At 41.0% G+C, this 18212-nt stretch overlaps 1 protein-coding gene across 7 annotated transcripts in view; it reads left to right on the forward strand.

The window, feature by feature from the left end:
* The window catches only part of Aplp2 (amyloid beta precursor like protein 2), a 101069-nt gene that overhangs the window by 60882 nt on the left and 21975 nt on the right, over positions 1-18212 (forward strand). For 5 of the 7 annotated variants that reach the window (XM_042696183.1, XM_042696186.1, XM_042696185.1 and 2 more), the window contains 5 exons: positions 1179-1302; positions 11978-12090; positions 13049-13251; positions 13876-14108; positions 15763-15930. In XM_042696183.1, coding sequence (XP_042552117.1) covers positions 1179-1302; positions 11978-12090; positions 13049-13251; positions 13876-14108; positions 15763-15930 — 841 coding nt within the window. The remainder of the gene's footprint in view (positions 1-1178; positions 1303-11977; positions 12091-13048; positions 13252-13875; positions 14109-15762; positions 15931-18212) is intronic. The other 2 variants (XM_042696188.1, XM_042696189.1) reach the window with 1 other exon arrangement.

Below are 18212 nucleotides of genomic sequence, written 5' to 3' on the forward strand. Positions count from 1 at the left end.
TCAGATGATTAAGATCCCTCATTCAGTTCCAGAAGGAATACTCCAGCAATTTGGAAAAAGTGGCTATAGATTCCAAGTTTGATTCTTTTGTTTTCTCACTTGACTTGAAAAAGAGAAAAGCAAAATCTGTCCTGTATATTTATTTATTTATTTTTATTTTTTTATTTTTTTGCTAGTCCTGGGCCTTGAGTTCAGGGCCTGTGTGATGTCCTTGAGCTGCTTTTGCTCAAGGCTGGCACTCTACATACAACTTGAGTCACAGCTCCACTTCCAACTTTTTAAAAAAATAGTTTATTGGAGATAAAGAGTCTCACAGATTTGCTGCCTAGCCTGCAACTGCGATCCTCAGATCTCAGCCTCCTGAGTAATCAGTATTACAGATGTGAGCCACCAGCACCTGGCTGGCCTTTATATATTCTTGTGTTTTCTAAAAGCCATCAGGATTTTAAGTGATCACCTCCTATCTGATTCAACTTATCTAGTTCGAAACCAAGGAATAGAGGATGTTTTAGCTTCTTACCAGGATTAAGATATAGGGCCAATATCGAACATTGAAGTATTTTATTCTGTTATTTCACTAACTGAAACTCTCATAGGCTTTTCTCCTAGATATTTCACTTTATGAATTTAGCAGTTTACACAAAACCTTAAGCAAACTGGATACCCAATCGGATTTGCTTGGGTTTGAAAGCCTGCTACTTTAGTTTGCTGTTAGGTACAGATTTCTTTTTAAAATAGAATGCACAGAAGCAAGCCGGGTGTCAGTGGCTCACGCCTGTAATCCTAGCTACTCAGAAGGCTGAGATCTGAGGATCATAGTTCAAAGCCCCCTGGAGAAGGACCGGAAGTGGTGCTGTGGCTCAAGCGGTAGAGCACTCGCCTTGAGCTGAAGAGCGCAGGGACAGCGCCTAAGCCCAGCGTTCAAGCCCCACAACTGACCCCTCCCCCACCTAAAAAAAGAATGCACAGAAGCAGTCAGAAGTCTAACCTGTCAAAAGAAAACCCATAGTTTAATGTCTTTCTTACTTGATGAGTACAGTTGGAACCAGGGGTAGCAGAGTAGGAGTTAAGATTTATATGGGATAAGAAGGGAGGTTGAGTAAATGTAGATAATTATTCTTTCGTGAAAGTTCATGTCCATGGGTTGATTCAGTGTGTATGGCTGTTTTCTCTCACAGATGTATCCAGACCTACAGATCACAAATGTGATGGAAGCAAACCAGCGAGTCAATATTGATAGTTGGTGTCGCAGGGATAAAAAACAATGCAAGAGTCACTTCGTTATACCTTTCAAGTGTCTAGGTGAGTGGACTGGGTTGCTTTTCAGGAAGTGCTTCTCCCCCTCCCTGTTAAAGTACATCTGTTAAGCTGAATTAATTAAGGGAATATCTTCTGTGACTATTTAATGCTTTCTTGCGTCAATGGTGAATACTTACTTAGTATTACTAATTCTGTTACGAATGTCTTGTAGGATGAGTGTCCTGAGGACAAGTTTTTTCTGCCCACAGAGCCATCTAGTTTTGTCCTCACATGAGCAGTTTGAAGTTAATGTTGACCGGAATCGTAGAGAAGAAACACTAAAGAAAGCAGCCTAAAGGAAAGGGTTTTCTGTTCCTGTCGTTCATTCCACACACATTTGCATTGTTAGTCAAGCTGCTCGAAGTGTTCAGAAGTGACTCACAGAAGTGTGTGGACAGGTGCCAGGACCAGATGCTGTGGGACCTGCCATTATGAGTGTCTTGGAGCTTACCCAGGTGTTAGGACTCTATTGTTGGTGTTAACATTTAGAGGCCAACTTGAAGAAAACTGACAATGTATTACTCAGAAATAGGCCTGTTGCTTAGTGAATAAAATCATCCCCACTATTCTTTAGCTGACGCATTTTAATAATACATGTCTGGAGTCTGGATGATTCAGGAACAGATTTGGTCACAGATGCTTAAAGGGACAAAACAATCAATTTTAGATAACCTAAAGCACAATTAACATAAACATCCTGAGTAGTTCTGTAGCTCTGTGTGATACTTGTTGTCATCTAAACTTATTCCCCTCCCTCTCTTCACTAAAACCTTTTCTTAATCTTACTTGGAGCAGGGAAAGATGGCTAAAGAACAATACGGAAAACATGCATCAATTAACTTTGCCTTAAAAACATTTGGCAGTTGTGAAGGTTAAAATGTGTTAACGACTTTAAGTATCAGTATTCCACAATACTGTGAAATAGGTGAAATTTATGTAATCACCTAATCTCAATTAAAAAAAAAAAAAAGGGATGGGTTAGGAGCGATGGGTGACAATGTTATCAGACACCTTGTATTCGTATACTGTTTTGTTGAATGGGAACTTCTTTGTACAACTACTTAAAGATAATAATATTAATAATAATAAACGTTTTTCAGGGGAAAGGAGGGACATTGTATGTACTCAACACTGTTCACTTTTAAAAGTTCTGTCTGTGACATTCGCTATAAAATTCTTAAACTGTAAGTGAAATGGGATCTGCCCCCTTGACATTGCTAAGTGTTGAATCCAGGACCTCCCACCTGCCTACTGAGCATGCTCTTTATCACTGAGCTACATTCTCAGCCCAAAAGATTGTTTTTGAACTTTTTTTGACAATAAATCAGAAGTACTTAAAGTTGTTCCCTTTTCATCCATCCACCTAAATGCTTCACAGTCTGATCTTTCTCCTTCTGTTTATTCTGGTCACTTTCAAGCTCATCTACGCATGTACACATTTCAGTGGTATGTGGGAAGTCCCTGTGGTTCTTCTATTATTTTGTATCTCTCCACATTTACTTTCATGTCAGCCTAATTTTTACTTTTTAGACAAGGTTTGTATCTATGATTCACACATTGTGCACTTAAGCAACCCAGGGTGTTGGAAACTTGACAGGCATCATGGGATATATATTATTTGCAAAAGGAACATAGTAACAATCTGTCAAATGTTCTACTAACTTGTATCTGGAGGTGGTTTGTAGTGTTAGCATTCTGTACCTTTCAGTGTCCTCCTGTGAAGCTCTTTTCAGTGATTCTATGATTAAAAGCAAATATCCTGTAGAAGAAATAATGAAATAATGAAGGTGATGTTCAGTCTGATTGTGGTGTGGAGATACTTGTGTGTGCACAAAGGTGATAGGGCACATATATGAAGTTGTTGCACTCAGCTTCTTAGGTTATGTTCACCCCCTAGAGGGTGCTAAAAAAATTGAGTCACTCCAAGTGTTGTGAAAAATTGCATATATCCTTCTCTATTAGATTCCCACCACTATCAGTCAGCCCCTTATTATCTCGACTGTACAGCAGTATCCATGCATATTTTTCAAGTCTGTTGTCTAATCTGTAGCCCTTTGGTAATCTAAAGTAAAAATAAAATTATATATCTTATGCATAAAATTCTTTAGTATCTCTTAATTCACCTAAAATAAAGGAATATATGTGGATGTATTTAGTGCATGTTGAATATGTGTCAGAACTGGGGCTTTAAGTTAGGGCATGGTGCATTCCCTTAGCTTTTTTTGCTCAAGGCTAGCACTTTACCACTTGAGCCATAGTTCTACTTTCCAGTGTTCTGCTGAATAATTGGAGATAAAGAGTCTCATAGATTTTTCTCCCCAGTCTGGCTTTAACCGTGATCCTCAGATCTCAGCCTCCTGATTACAGATAAGAGCCATTGTGTCTGGCTTATAAAGTAAAATCCTTAGCCTGGCTTAAAAATTCCATAATCAGACCCTTAGTTCACCCTGCCCTGTAACCTGCTGTCATCCTTGGCTCCATGCTTCAGACTTACCAGTGTTAAACACCTTGAATTTATTTCTTCTTTTTTTGTTCATGCAATTTGGGGAGTGTTACCTCAGAAATTTACATTGCATTAGGAGTTGTGTCAAGTCAGCTTCTGTTAACTTCACCAACTGGCTAAGATGTTATCTACATTCATTTCATTATGTATTTATTGTCTAGAGTTCACCACTGGGAACTTTTTAGTGTTGACTCTGGTGTCCTTTCAACATGTCCCTTTCATTCTTCTAAGGATTTGCTTTTTAGAAGAATAGGTACTCCAGATCCACCCTATATTTTTCCTATACCAGCCCTGAAATCAGTCATTTCTCCAAGAGGCTTTATTTTCTTTGAGAAACCAAGATCTGGATGTTATATGTGCTTATTCCTAATGAGGGCATTATTGCTTGTAGATGTACTCAGTAATCAGAGCTAAGAAATCTGTATTATAGGTATACATAAATCTTCATTTCATTATTTATCTGTGTGTAAATTAAGAAGTGCTATCTCCAGTTCTAGTATTTCCAATATATTTACTTGATACTGATTATAAATAATCAGTCTCTGCATAAAAAATTTGAAGAGATATAATTGGCTTACTATACAATTTGCCCCCCCACTTTTTTTTTGCCCCTTGAGTCTTCTTTATGTAACATTTGACAAACGTTAGCAAACAAATGCTAAAAATCTAGAGTAGTAGCAAAGTTATTACATGATTTGAAAAAGCCATGAAACATTTTGTTTTCTTTCAGAATACTTGCAATGTGGTTGTGACTCCTAAAACCATAACCCCACTGCACTAATCTCCGTGGAGACAAAGCACTAGAATAGACAGATACATACTCTAGATACTATCAAAAAACCCAGGCTCTTCAAAAACCTGCCTGATTCAGAAAGAAAAATAAAGCTAATTTGCTTTACTGTTAATAATTCACTTTTCCATACCTAGGTAAAATCACTAACAAGACTGTCAGTCGTGGCACCTGAGCTCTGGGCCTGGGCGCTGTCCCTCAGCTCTTCAGCTCAAGGCTAGCACTCGCTCTACCATTTGAGCCACAGCACCACCTCCAGCTTATTTTGCTTATGTGGTGCTGAGGAATTGAACCCAGGGCCTCATGCATGCAAGGCAAGCACTCTACCACTGAGCCACCTTCCCAGGTCCAATTTGCCCATTTTAAAATGTGTAATTAAAAATTTATAATAATTCACTTTGTTAATGGACCCCACAGGTAATTCTTTTTAACATATATACTGCACTAAAAAGTAACCACAAAAACCTTTTATCTATATTAAGATGAATAATTACATTATTAGGGCAAAGAGATAGTACTAGTGTGTCTGTAGCTCTGAAACCTCCTTCAAGATATTACTGCAGGGGCTGGGAATGTGGCCTAGTGGTAGAGTGCTTGCCTAGAATGCATGAAGCCCTGCTTCAATTCCTCAGTACCAGATAAACATAAAAAACTAGAAGCAGCACTGTAGCTCAAGTGGTAGAGTGCTAGCCTTGAGCAAATGAAGCTCAGGGACAGTTCCCACCACTGAGTTCAAGCCCCAGGACTAGCAAAAAAAAAAAAAAGGGAAATGGCTCTGTGGCTCAAGTGCTAGTAGAGCGCTCACCTTGAGCTGAAGAGCTAAGGGACAGTGCCCAGGCCCAAAGTTCAAGCCACACTACCATCCAAAAAAAAGAAAAAAGAATACTGCATACTGAACCCAAATTATAGGCCAGCCAGAGGAAGGGAAAAGAGATGAAAAATAGGTTATGTATATGTTGATAGGTGCCTTATAATTTGGTTTGGATGTCCCAGAGTTTTTACCTTTGTCCTTGGGCATTATTGTTGTTCTTTTTTTTTTTTTCCCCAGGGGACTGTGTGTGTGTGTGGGGGGAGGGTAAGAGTTTAATGTGCCTTGGAATTCACATCATTCAAGAGGCCAGAGGTGGGACACATGGGCTCCTGGGTCATCATCCAGCTGAATAAGGAGATGTCACTGGCTGCATGCTCCTGATGTAACTATGTTTTTTGTTACTGGTGCTGCTAGGTTGAGGACAAGGGTAATATCTTGATCACAAATCGAGTGTTAGTTGTTAGTGGTAGTTCATCAAGTCTAGTATTGCATTGTCCATAGATGTCTGTGTTCATCCTGCCCATCTATGTGTCTCTTTTAAATGGCATTTGTATATTTGTTGAAAAGATGTAGTCCAGTCTACTCCTTCTTCTAAATGAACCCTTGTATCTTAGATTACCATTGCTTCCTGTAAAATGTGTGTGTGTGTGTGTGTGTGTGTATACACACATAGTAAATGGTGACCAAGTAGGGCAGAAATGGTGATAATGTGAAGACAACACAAAACAGGTATTTAAGGACAAGCATTTAGTAATCTCTGACATTTATAATGTAGACTGCCTTCATACTAAAGAAGAAGCATTATGGGTCTTTGACTGATTTTTGTTTTTAGTCATCTTGAGATGGAGATTCTGTTTTGGACAGGAAGTATTATTGTAATGAGAAAACTACCAAAAGGTGGCTCAGTGGTAGAGCACTTGCCTTGCATGCCTGAGGCCCTGGGTTCAATTCCTCAGCACCACATACGCAAAAAGAAAAAAAGCCGGAAGTGGCGCTGTGGCTCAAGTGGTAGAGTGCTAGCCTTGAGCTGAAGAGCTGAGGGATAGCGCCCAGGCCCAGAGTTCAGGCCCCACGACCGTACCAAAAAAAAACAAGTCTAAGTCACATCTAGTCTCAGGCTTTAAGATACAGTCATCAGCAGTTGTGGATTGGTATATTATTGAAACAGCTTGCTTACATTACAGGCATTCTAGCCTCGGAATTCATAGTCACTCTTCTGACAGTATAGACTCATTCAGCGTGAATGTTCTGCTCACTCGTTTTGCTAAATCGTTGACTTCTCAGGACCTTGTTTACCTCAGTTAGGGATGGCTACTAGATTGCACTGCTGTAGGCTGTTTTTTTTTTTTTTTTTTAAATTTTATTTTATTGTAAAGCTACTATACAGAGGGTTACAGTTACATGAGTGAGGTAATGAGTACACTTCCTCTTGAACATTGTTACCCCCTCCATTGTTTTCCCCCTACCATCCCCTCCCTCCCTCCCTTCCCCGAGGTTCTTTTTTTTTTTGATTGTGATTAAATGATTACATAATTTCAAAGTCACAAGTTCATTCTAACTTCCCTGGAGCAAATTGTCTACCACAGTCTGTAATATATAACAGTGTTCACATGTTATATACCATGTTTGTGATCTGTAGGCTGTTTTATACCCTCAAAAGCCCCATAAATGACTTGGTGTTCTTGTTTGCAGCTGTGGCAGCACTTTTGTCAGTAGTTTTATTTATATGTATGGGTATATGACATTGGGGCCTTCCCAAATTGATAAGTGGCTTTTGTTAACTCTGAAAGGAATTTAAACAACTCTAAAAAGACTTTAAAACCTATAAGGCTGGCGATATGAAAGGTATGGAATCTCAGGGAATTTATACAGGTGGGTGATAAACTGAAGCTGATCTGGAATCCTGTAGGTTAGGTTTGCTGTATTCCGTAGCAAAACAATGCAGCTTGATGTTTGTTCAATAATGTAGGAAATTATGGCAGTCATACTGTAGTTTGGTTAAAAATTGAGGATTGTCATTACAAACTTGGATATAAACTTTAAAAGGGAGGTCAAACCATTTTCAGTGTTCTGTAAAGCTGAAAAATATGGATTTGGCCTTTTATACATGTTTTCCATAAACTCTCCGATAAATAAAGGCAAAACAGAGCAATGGAATGACCAAAAGAGCAATTAGATGACTGACCCAGCAGATGCTGATTCCAATGTGCTTCCTCTTTAGTTTACTTTTTGGGAAAAGGTTTATTTTTCTGTGAAAGAACTTTGCAGTGGAGCCAGGTAGTAAAATGAGTCCATTTCTAGTTTCTACATTTAGTTAACTCTGGTTAGGTAACATTTTGTATATATGAGAATATTTTTCTTTGATAACATGTGGAAATGTGTATACTTTTTTTCTTTTCTAAATGGGATCATTCTGATAGTGTGTGTGTGTGTGTGTGTGTGTGCGCGTGTGCACCTGTCTGTCTGTCATGGGGCTTGGACTACAGGCCTGGGCACTGTCCCTCAGCTCTTCAGCACAAGGCTGGTGCTCTAACACTTGAGCCACAGCCCCACTTCCAGTTTTCTGGGTGATTTTAATTGGAGATAAGAGTCTCACAGGCTTTCCTGCCCAGGCTGGCTTTAAACCGTGATCCTCAGATCTCAACCTCCTGAGTAGCTAGAATTACAGGCATGAGCCACCAGCGCCTGGCTGATACTTTTTTATTAAAAACAAGATAAAAGGGGCTGGGAAGGTGGCTCAGTGGTAGAGCACTTGCCTTGCATGCTCGAGGCCCTGGGTTCAATTCCTCAGCACCACATAAGAAAAAAGCCGGAAGTGGCGCTGTGTGGCTTTTAGCCTTGAGCTAAAGAGCTGAGGGACAGTGCCCAGGCCCAGAGTTCAGACCCCACGACTGGACCCCAAAAAAAAAAACAAACAAGATAAAAGGTTGAGCTAAGTGTCATTGGCTCATACCTATAATCCAATCCTAGCTACTCAAGAAACTGAGGGTTGTGTTAGAAGTTAGCCCAAGCAGGAAAAAACTGAGACTTTTGTCTCCAGTTGACCTCCAAAAAAACCTGGAGGTGGAGCTGTGACTCAAGTGGTAAAGTGCTAGCCTTGGGGGGGGGGGGGGGGGGGGAATACCTTAGGGACAGTGCTCAGACCGTCCAGGCCTGAGAGACAAACTGAACTTTTTAGCTGTGCTGAGGGCTAGTGTAGTAGTCCTAGCTACTCAGGATTCTGAGATCTGAGTATCTTTGGAGCTACCCTGGGCAGGAAAGTCCATTAGACTCTTATCCATTTAGCCACCAAAAGGAAGTAGAGGTGTGACTCAAGTGGTAGAACACCAGTCTTGAGTGAAAAAGGTGAAGAACAGTGCCTAGGCCCTGAGGTCAAGCCCAGTACAGGTACAAAAGACAACACAACAAGAAACAGCCCAAAAGAGAAGGACTTAGGAATATAAAGAGTATGTCTATTACTTTCGTTTCATTGAAAATTCATGTTGTAGAAAATTAAACGTGATAGATAATTTAACAATTAAACCCGATGTCCTTGTTGCCCAACTGTTTAACACTCATCAATTCAGGAGTCACTTTACCACGGCACCTGCACCCCATCCCCATCCTCATGCATCCCTGATGGCCCGGATACCTCTTCTTTCTTGGAAAATTTTAGGCTTAAAGAAAAACTATATTGCCAGGCGCTGATAGTTCACACCTGTAATTCTAACTGCTCAGGAGGCTGAAATGTAAGGACTGTGGTTTGAAGCGAGCCTGGGCAGAAAGGTCCATGAAACTTTTTTTAGGTGGTTGAGGAAGAGCTTCTCAAAATATAATTTAAAACTATTGTGTACCAGTATAATATATTAATTTTACAAATGTAAAATTTTATAAGCTGTTAAAAGCATTTGTACAACAACATATTCTACTTCAGCTTTATTGCACAATATCTATAAAAATATTAAATTTTAAATTAGAAAACATGATTTCAATGAAGCCGGGTACAAGTCGCTCATGCCTGTAATTCTTGCTACTCAGGAGGCTGAGATCTGAGGATCATGGTTCAAAGCCAGCCCAGACAGAAAAGTCCGTGAGACTCCTATCTCCAATTAACCATGATAAAACTGCAAGTGGTGCTGTTGCTTAAGTGGTAGAGCACTCACCTTGAGCTGAAGAGCTGAGAGACAGTGCCCAGGCACAGCCCTATGGCTGACCCTTCTCCCCTCCAAAAAAATGCTTTCAATATAGAAGAGATGATCTGATTTTAAAGACAATATAAGAATGTCTACCCAGAAAATAAACTTCTACAGGATACCAAGAGCTGGACAGATGCTCCAGCAAATCTGGTACAAAGCTCTGTTTAAAACCAGTCCAAGATACTTATGGGTCATAAATAGTCATTAAAAAACAGGTGCCAGAGATAGCAAGGATGAGGGAAATAACTGTAAGATGGCTATGAAGTTGTGTTGTTTTTTTAGGTAGGAGATACTCAGAATGCCCACACTGAAACATGCTTCAACTTTTTCCAAGTGTAAGAAACTACAGTAAGTGGTATCTAGATTTCTAATGAAGACTGTTAACCCTAAAAAACTACTCAGAAAAAGCTGCAAGTGATGCTGTGGCCCAAGTGGTAGAGCACTGGCCTTGAACACAGTGTCTCAGGAACAGCACCCAGGTCCAGAGTTCAAGCCCCAGGACAGGCAAAAAAAGAAAAGAAAAGAAAAGAAAAAGACATATATAGAGAGAACTGGATGCTGGTGGCTCACACCTAGCTACTTAGGAGCCTTGAGATCTGAGAACCACAATTCAAAGCCAGGCTAGGTAGGAAAATCTGTGAAATTAGTACCTTCAGTTAACCACCAGAAAACCACAAGTGGCTCAAAGTGGTAGAGTGCTAGCTTTGAGCACAAAATCTCAAGGACAGTACCCAGGCCCTGAGTTTAAGCATCACAACTGACCCCCCCCCCCCAAAAAAAAAAATTTTTTTTGAAAGAAAAGAAAAAAATAAAGTAGTACATCTATATTCTTCTCTCTCCCTGCCCCTTAACTCCACCCCTTATATGGGGGTAAGGAGGAACTTGTTAAACCATCCATCTAGGAGTAGTAACAATCTCCTATATAATAATTATGACACTTAAATATCCCTAGAGCCAGACGCTGGTGGCTTATGCCTGTAATCCTAGCTACTCAGGCGGCTGAGATCTGATGATCACGGTTTAAAGCCAGCCTGGGAAGGAAGCCTGTGAGACTCTTATCTCCAATTAATCACCCAGAAAACTGGAAGTAATACTGTGGCTTAAGTGGTAGAGCACCAGCCTTGAGCTGAAGAGTTGAGGGACAGTGCCCATGCCCAGAGTTCAAGCCCCACAACCAATATGTATGTGTGTATGTATGTATCCCTAAATGTTCAAATAATGATGTTTATAGCTCCCTTCTAAAATGGATTATGTATTACATTTGGTCTAGAATAGCTCCATTTTTTTTTTTTTAATCTCTAAGTAGTTGTATGAAGGGGTTTCAGTTCAACACATGAGTTTTTATTAGTACAGTGCTTCTCGATCCTTGTTAACCTTTCCATTGTTCACCCCTATCTTTCCCAATCCCACCTATACCCTCAAGTTTAGGGGTTCCATTTTCACATGTGTACATTGAATATAATGACTATTTACCCACCCATCCTCTCTCCATTTGCCTTAATCCCTCTCCAAAAACATGCTTCAGCATCCTGGTATTCATTTTGTTAAACTGTTCCCAAGTTTTTTAATGATGGGTTTTAAGGGTTCAGGCCATTTGTTTAACAGATTATTCCTTACTTTGGATTTTTCTTACTACTTTATCATGATTAGACTCAAATGATTCATTTGGCAAACACTGTAAAATGATATTGACATGAGCTTTTTAGCACATTGCATGTGTCAGCTTTCCCATTATCATGATATTAATTTGGTTACCTAATAGGATAGTTTTTCTAGAGTTTCCCATTGAAAACACACCTTTGCCCCCTTTGCAATTAATCACTGATTGATGATTCTTACTGGAATCCATTGCAATAATATTAGTTTCCTGGGCATTTTGTTATTGGAACATGTGTGGGCAAATAGGGAAGAGGCTAGGACTCTTACTCATGTGAGTTCAGTGGCTGTTTGAGGTGGTCATGAAGAGGGGTATCCTATTCATGATACCCAAGAAAGTAAGAAAGTTAGTTTCTGACTTACGTCCTTGACAGAATGAGTTTATGTGACAATCATTTTACCTATTGGCATTAGAGACTGTTTTATACACTTGGATATATAACTGCCATTATTCTACAAGTTTTTGTTGTTGTTGGGTCGTGGGGCTTAAACTCTGGGCCTGGGCGCTGTCCCTGAGCTCTTCAGCTCAAGGCTAGTACTCTACCACTTGAGCCACAGCTCCACTTCTGGCTTTTTCTGTTTATGTGGTGCTGAGGAATCAAAACCAGGGCCTCATGCATGTGAGGCAAGCACTCTACCACTGAGCCACCTTCCCAGCCCTATTCTGCAGTTTAAAAAGTTGTTTTCACCTTTAATCCTAATCAGATTTGCTTTTGACAAAGATTCTTTTTATTTTCCCCCAGTGGGTGAATTTGTAAGTGATGTTCTGCTAGTTCCAGAAAAATGCCAGTTTTTCCACAAAGAACGGATGGATGTGTGTGAGAATCACCAGCACTGGCATACTGTAGTCAAAGAGGTAAGAATATGGACCAGGAAAAGCTGAACAATGTTGCATCTTTAAGAAGAGAAAATAGCACTGGTCTCCAGTCTTACCACACTTTCCATTAGCTTCACTTACTTATATCTTTGGAATAGATGTTTTTGTAGGGAAAGTACAGCATAGGCAACCCGCCCCCTCAAGTTAAAGCTGTTAGAGGTAGCCAGGGATCTTGCTCAGTGGAAGTGGTCTTGAGTAACATCCTCATCTCTTGACTCTCACTCAAACAACATCCTCCCCACCAAGAAGAAAGAAAACTTCAGTGGCATTTCCTTCTTATTTGAGTTGGGTTGTTTGCCTAGTGTATATGAGTTTGATCAGAATTTTTAAAAAAAGATATTATACCAATACTGCAGCCCCCCTGTACCCCAAATAAAGGAGAAACTAAAACAAAGGAAAGTGAAACATCTGTATACTGTCAATAGGACTCTCTAGACTCTCTAGAACAAACTCAAGTGGGAATAGCCAACTTGAGAAAACTTGGGCCTGGACTTGTACGCAGGCAGGCTTGGTGGAGAAGAACACCTTTTCTTACACTTGTTGTCCATGATTAGATTGGTTTTCTGGTCAGTATTTTTTTTGGCCAAATTTTGAAGTAATGACTGTATGCGTGATAACAGAAATTAGCATTAACCATCTTTAACTGATGTTGATACTTCTTGGAAGAAACTCCCTCTTGTCTCTTTTTCCACGTTGGGCTGGTAATGTTTTTGACCTCATACAGTGTTGTAAGTTAAATAAAATGTACAAATCTTAATAGTATCCTAACTTTTTAAACAGAAAAATGGTTATGTCCGTAAGAAAAGGGCGTTATGTAGTAATTTCATAGTTTGATTTTTTTGTTGTTTTTGGTTTTTTGTTTGTTTTTTAAAATAAAGCCATGACTCGGAGGGTGTTAATGGATTGTGTTGTGATGTGAGCTGTGGATCTCTTACAGGCATGTCTAACTCAGGGGATGACCTTATATAGCTACGGCATGCTGCTGCCCTGTGGTGTAGACCAGTTTCATGGCACAGAATATGTATGCTGCCCTCAGACAAAGATAAGTGACTCTGTTGATTCTACTGTGTCCAAAGAAGAGGAAGAGGCAGAGGAGGATGAGGAGGAAGATGAGGAGGAAGACTATGATGTTTATAAAAGGTAAACTCTTTGCAGAACTCTGAAACCACTGAACCTATTTTGTTAGCCCTTCTGGAAAGTGGCTGTTGGTAATTGGCCCCTCACTGCTGGGTAAGATAGGCTTCCCCTGATTATGCTGCTCTGTAGCCTTCATTTCATTCTGGCCATACCTGATCATATGAGAACGTGGGACTTTGGGCTTTCCATTGTTCTTGGCTACATTGTTTTTGTTTGTTTGTTTTTGCCAGTCCTAGGGACTGAACTCAGGGCCCGAACACCGTTCCTGAGCTTCCTTTTGCTAAAGGCTAGCACTCTTACCACTTGAGCCACAGCACTACTTCCAGCCTTTTCTGTTTGTGTGGTTCAGAGGAATTGAACCCAGGGCTTTGTGCATGCTAGGCAAGCACTACCACTAAGCCACATTCCCAGTCCCAGCTACATTGTTTTCTGTAGGTTAACACAGTCTATGCTCAATAACTTCCCTTTTGCTGATACAGCTGGACTAAGGGCTTTAGTGGCACTATTTAGTGTAACTATTTCCTGTCTTTGTGTTTCAAAGTAATGAAGGGAGCAATTGTTGGGCTTTGTGCAAAGGAATTAGTATTAACCTTTCTTATTTTTTTTTTTTTTTTGTATGATCTTTAGTGAATTTCCTACTGAAACAGATTTGGAAGACTTCACAGAAGCAGCTGTGGATGAAGATGATGATGATGATGACGATGACGACGATGAGGAGGAGGAAGAAGGAGAGGAAGTGGTAGAAGACCGAGATTACTACTATGACACCTTTAAAGGAGATGACTATGATGAGGAGAACCCAACTGAACCTAGCAGCGAGGGCTCTATTTCAGACAAGGAAATTGTTCACGATGTTAAAGGTAACCAGTGATAAAACATGGCTTTAAAACTCCACATGTTAATTATTTACTTAGAATTTGTACTGCTTTCATCATTCATCACAGGTAAGTGTTAGAAAGAAAGGTGGTGTCTGCACTGAAAGAGAGAATCCAACTCTCCTGGGTGGTGGTGGAGCCATATTAGCAGTGAGCAGGCAGGCACCAGGAGACATGCATAGCTAAGCCAGAGAAATAATTTGCATTAGAGAATAAATAGTCTGCTCTTAAAACAGGATTCTTCCATATCTTTAGGTGCTGGTTTTTTTTAGAATGGAGTAAGTTTTTCTTTCCCTGAGTATGTTCCAGTTTATAGGCTACCTTATCTTTCCTGGTGTTTGTAGCTGGCAAGGTGAAGTTGGATAATCTTGCCCGTTTAAGATCATTAAATTGTGATGGTTGCATAGCCATTACACATAGCATCTGCTGAAACCAACAAAGATTAAAAAAATCTGAAGAATTGGGGCTGGGAAGGTGGCTCAGTGGTAGAGCGCTTGCCTTGCATACATGAGGCTCTGGGTTCGATTCCTCAGCTCCACATAAGCAAAAAGAAAAAAGCCAGAAGTGGCGTTGTGGCTCAAGTGGTAGAGCACTAGCCTTGAGCTGAAGAGCTGAGGGATAGCGTCTAGGCCCAGAGTTCAGGCCCCACGACCGGACCCAAAAAACAAAACAAAAAATCTGAAGAATTACTTAGCACCCAACTGGGGTGAAATTATTTGCTGTGGGGAACATGAAAATAAGAACACTTCTCCTTTCCAGGTACAAAGTCTTTGCTACAGTTATCACCTTTTTTTTTTTTTTTTTTTTTTTAGGTCCAGTCGTGGGGCCTGAACTCTGGGCCTGGGCCTGGGCGTTGTCCCTCAGCCCTTCAGCTCAAGGCTAGCGCTCTACCACTTGAGCCACAGCGCCACTTCTGGCTTTTTTTCTTTTTGCTTATGTGGTGCTAGGGAATCGAACCCAGGGCCTCATGCATGCAAGGCAAGCGCTCTACCGCTGAGCCACCTTCCCAGCCCCCAGTTATCACCATTTTAAATGTCCTTCCTACCAACATTGATGCCTTTGGTCCTTGAAACCATGAAAATAGGCAAATGAGGCCACTATCTTCACTATACAGATCAGAAATGTGGGGAGCTATAACACAAGAAATTCCTGTCACCCTACAATCAATTTAGACTTGAAAAAAAAATTAAGAATTCCATTTGCTGTGTATTGGTAGCTCACTGCCTGTAATCCTAGCTACTTGGGAGTCTGAGATTTGAGGGTCACAGTTCAAAGCCAGAAAAGTCCATGACACTCTTATCTCCAGTTAAGTACCAAAAAGCTAGAAATAGAGATGTGGGTCAAGTGGTAGAACACTAACATTGAGTATAAAAGGTTAAGGATAGTACCCAGACCCTTGGTTCAAGCTCCAGGACTGGCACACACAAAAAAAAAAAGAAAAAAATTCCCTAAATACCTTCATCATGTAGAATGTGACTGTTCATACCACACACCTGACCTGTGTTAGTGAGTTAGATTAGTGAAGCCTTTGGGTCCAGTCATGGTCCCTGCCCCACCCCAGCTGGCCTGTTGTAGCACTGTGAAGAAGCATTTGAAGCTCTGCCTCTGCCCTGCTGACACTCTGACCATTTTCACACAGCTGTCTGCTCCCAGGAGGCGATGACGGGGCCCTGCCGGGCTGTGATGCCTCGTTGGTACTTCGACCTCTCCAAGGGAAAGTGCGTGCGCTTTATATATGGCGGCTGCGGCGGCAACAGGAACAATTTTGAGTCTGAGGATTATTGTATGGCTGTGTGTAAAGCGATGAGTAAGTCCCGCCTTGTGCTGGCCCCTCGAAGCAGCGCTGTCCTGTCCAGCGTTCTGTCTTTCCCAGCTGTCCTTGTGACCGCATCTGTGTCATGTTTCTGCTGGCTCAGGTGTTTGCTGTCAGTCGTTTTCCCCTCATCTTTGTGCTTTCTAGAGTGAGGCTTTGCTTCCCTTCTGGCAGTCTGAGTTCAGTTTTCCATGTCCCCTGCTTCCCATGTGTCTGCTGGTTGATTGTTGGTAGTGGTATGTATCTTCCCTGTTTGCAGTGGGTGGCACACCCAAGGGCTTCTTCTTTCTCATTGGCCTTCAGGTCCTTCAGTTCCCCGGATGCTGCAATCAGTGTTGGTTGGGAAGGGATGTGAACCCTTGGCTATCTAGTTGGAAAGCACCAGTAGGTAACTGGATAGCCCTGTGTTCTATACATGCTTGTACCTTAGGCTTCACTTCTGCTCCTTTTTTGGATGGGAGGGGTAGGGAGGGTGTCAATCATGGGGCTTGAACTTTTGGTCTGGGCTCTGTCCCTGAGTCCTTTTGTGAAAGGCTAGTGCTCTACCACTTTGAGCCACAGTGCCACTTCCGGTTTTCTGGTGGTTGATTAGAGAGAAGAGTATCACCGACTTTCCTGCCCAGGCTGGTTTTGAACCATAATCCTCAGATCTCAGCCTCCTGAGTAGCTGTGATTACAAGCATGAGCCACTGTGCCTAACTTATCCTGCTCTTCTTTCCACTTAACCCTGTTACTCACTACTGTGCTGTATGCCACCTTTTGGGATGCTTGCTCTTGAAAGGACTGACAATAGAAATACTTGTGAGATTCCAGAATATTGGAATAACTTGCATTATAGACTCCAAGGAGAGAGCTCTGCAATCCTAAGAGGTCATGGCTGTTCTCTGGTGTTTGGGCAAAGCTCCAAGGACTAATGAGAATTCAGTCTGTGTATTGTTTTGGTATCAGACAAGGTACAGTGCCTTATTTGAGTTGGTTTTATGTTAACATAGGTAGGAAAAAGTTTTCTCCATTCCTTTTTTATGACCCTGTCTATTCTTGGTGAACTGTGTTTAGAAAATCCTCAGGCTCGGCATATTTCCTTGCTCCTGGTTCTGGAATTCATCAGAGTAATGAGCATTATTGCCTCTTTGTAATTACTGTATTGGTATTTGGCTATTGCTTCTGATGTTTTTTCACTGAATGAAATACTTTGAAAATCCCTCTTCTTCCTCTTCCCAAAGAGGCTTAAAATCTTAATCTAATGCAGCACGCTATCAATGCTTCTTCCCCAGCTGCTGCTCTAGGGACAGGCTATGTGAGTGGGGGTGGGAGGGGTTGTTGTTTTGTTTTGTTTTTGTGCTGGTACTGGACTTAAACTCAGGGTCAGGGCCTGGGTCCTGTCCCTTAAGGTTTTCTCTCAAGGCTGGTGCTTTGCCACTTGAGCCACAGCTGTGTTTCTTGCTTTTTGGTGGTTACTTGGAGATATAAGTCTCATATTCTTACCTTCCCAGACTGGCTTTGAACCATGATCCTCAGATTTCCTCTAGCATTATAGTTATGAACCACTGGCACCTAGCAGGAAAAGCTGTTTTTGATAGACTTGGTAAGGTGTAAGACACAATAATCCCTAGGGATCTTTGGTGTATAAACTTTTGTTCATTCAGGAAAGATTTAGAGATAACAGTTATTGTGATACTTATTACTTTGTCAAACAAAGGATCAGCAAAAACAGTTTTGGATTAAAGCTGGAGAAATTATGGTCCTTTAAAGGTCTCACTGAAAACAGAGGTGGCAGTCTCTACCGAAAATCTCAGATACATAGTGCTCTGAGACATGATGTACTGCTGGAATTACAGGATTGTTTCCTATAGCTTTGAGGAGATTGGCTGAAGAGAAACAAGTAGTTCAATACTTGAAGGGCCTTCAAATTCTGCAAGTGACATTTCCAATGGTCACACACGCTTGTGTCCCTCCTCAAAAGGGAGAGAGGCAACTTCATGAGCCTGTCATGGATTCTGCTGAGTTCATCACAGCTTTAGACATCCTATTTTTTTCCTCTTTTGTCCCCATGTGGAAGCATGTTTTGCATAATCTGTTTGGCCCATGGATAGGCACCTTTCATGGCACCTAAGTTTTTATATTGCAGACACGTATTGTTGATCCTGTGCATACTGGCGCTGATGAAGTTGAAATTCTCCCTTACTGAACTTTGAGTTTCTTAGAGAATGTGATTTTGCTAAATGATACCATCTAATTCAATTAATCTGAAAGAAAGTTGGATATCAAGAGCCTTA

This window comes from Dipodomys spectabilis, unplaced genomic scaffold (assembly GCF_019054845.1).
Source record: "Dipodomys spectabilis isolate Male_0828 unplaced genomic scaffold, ASM1905484v1 ptg000201l, whole genome shotgun sequence".
In the NCBI taxonomy this organism is placed as follows: Eukaryota; Metazoa; Chordata; class Mammalia; order Rodentia; family Heteromyidae; genus Dipodomys; species Dipodomys spectabilis.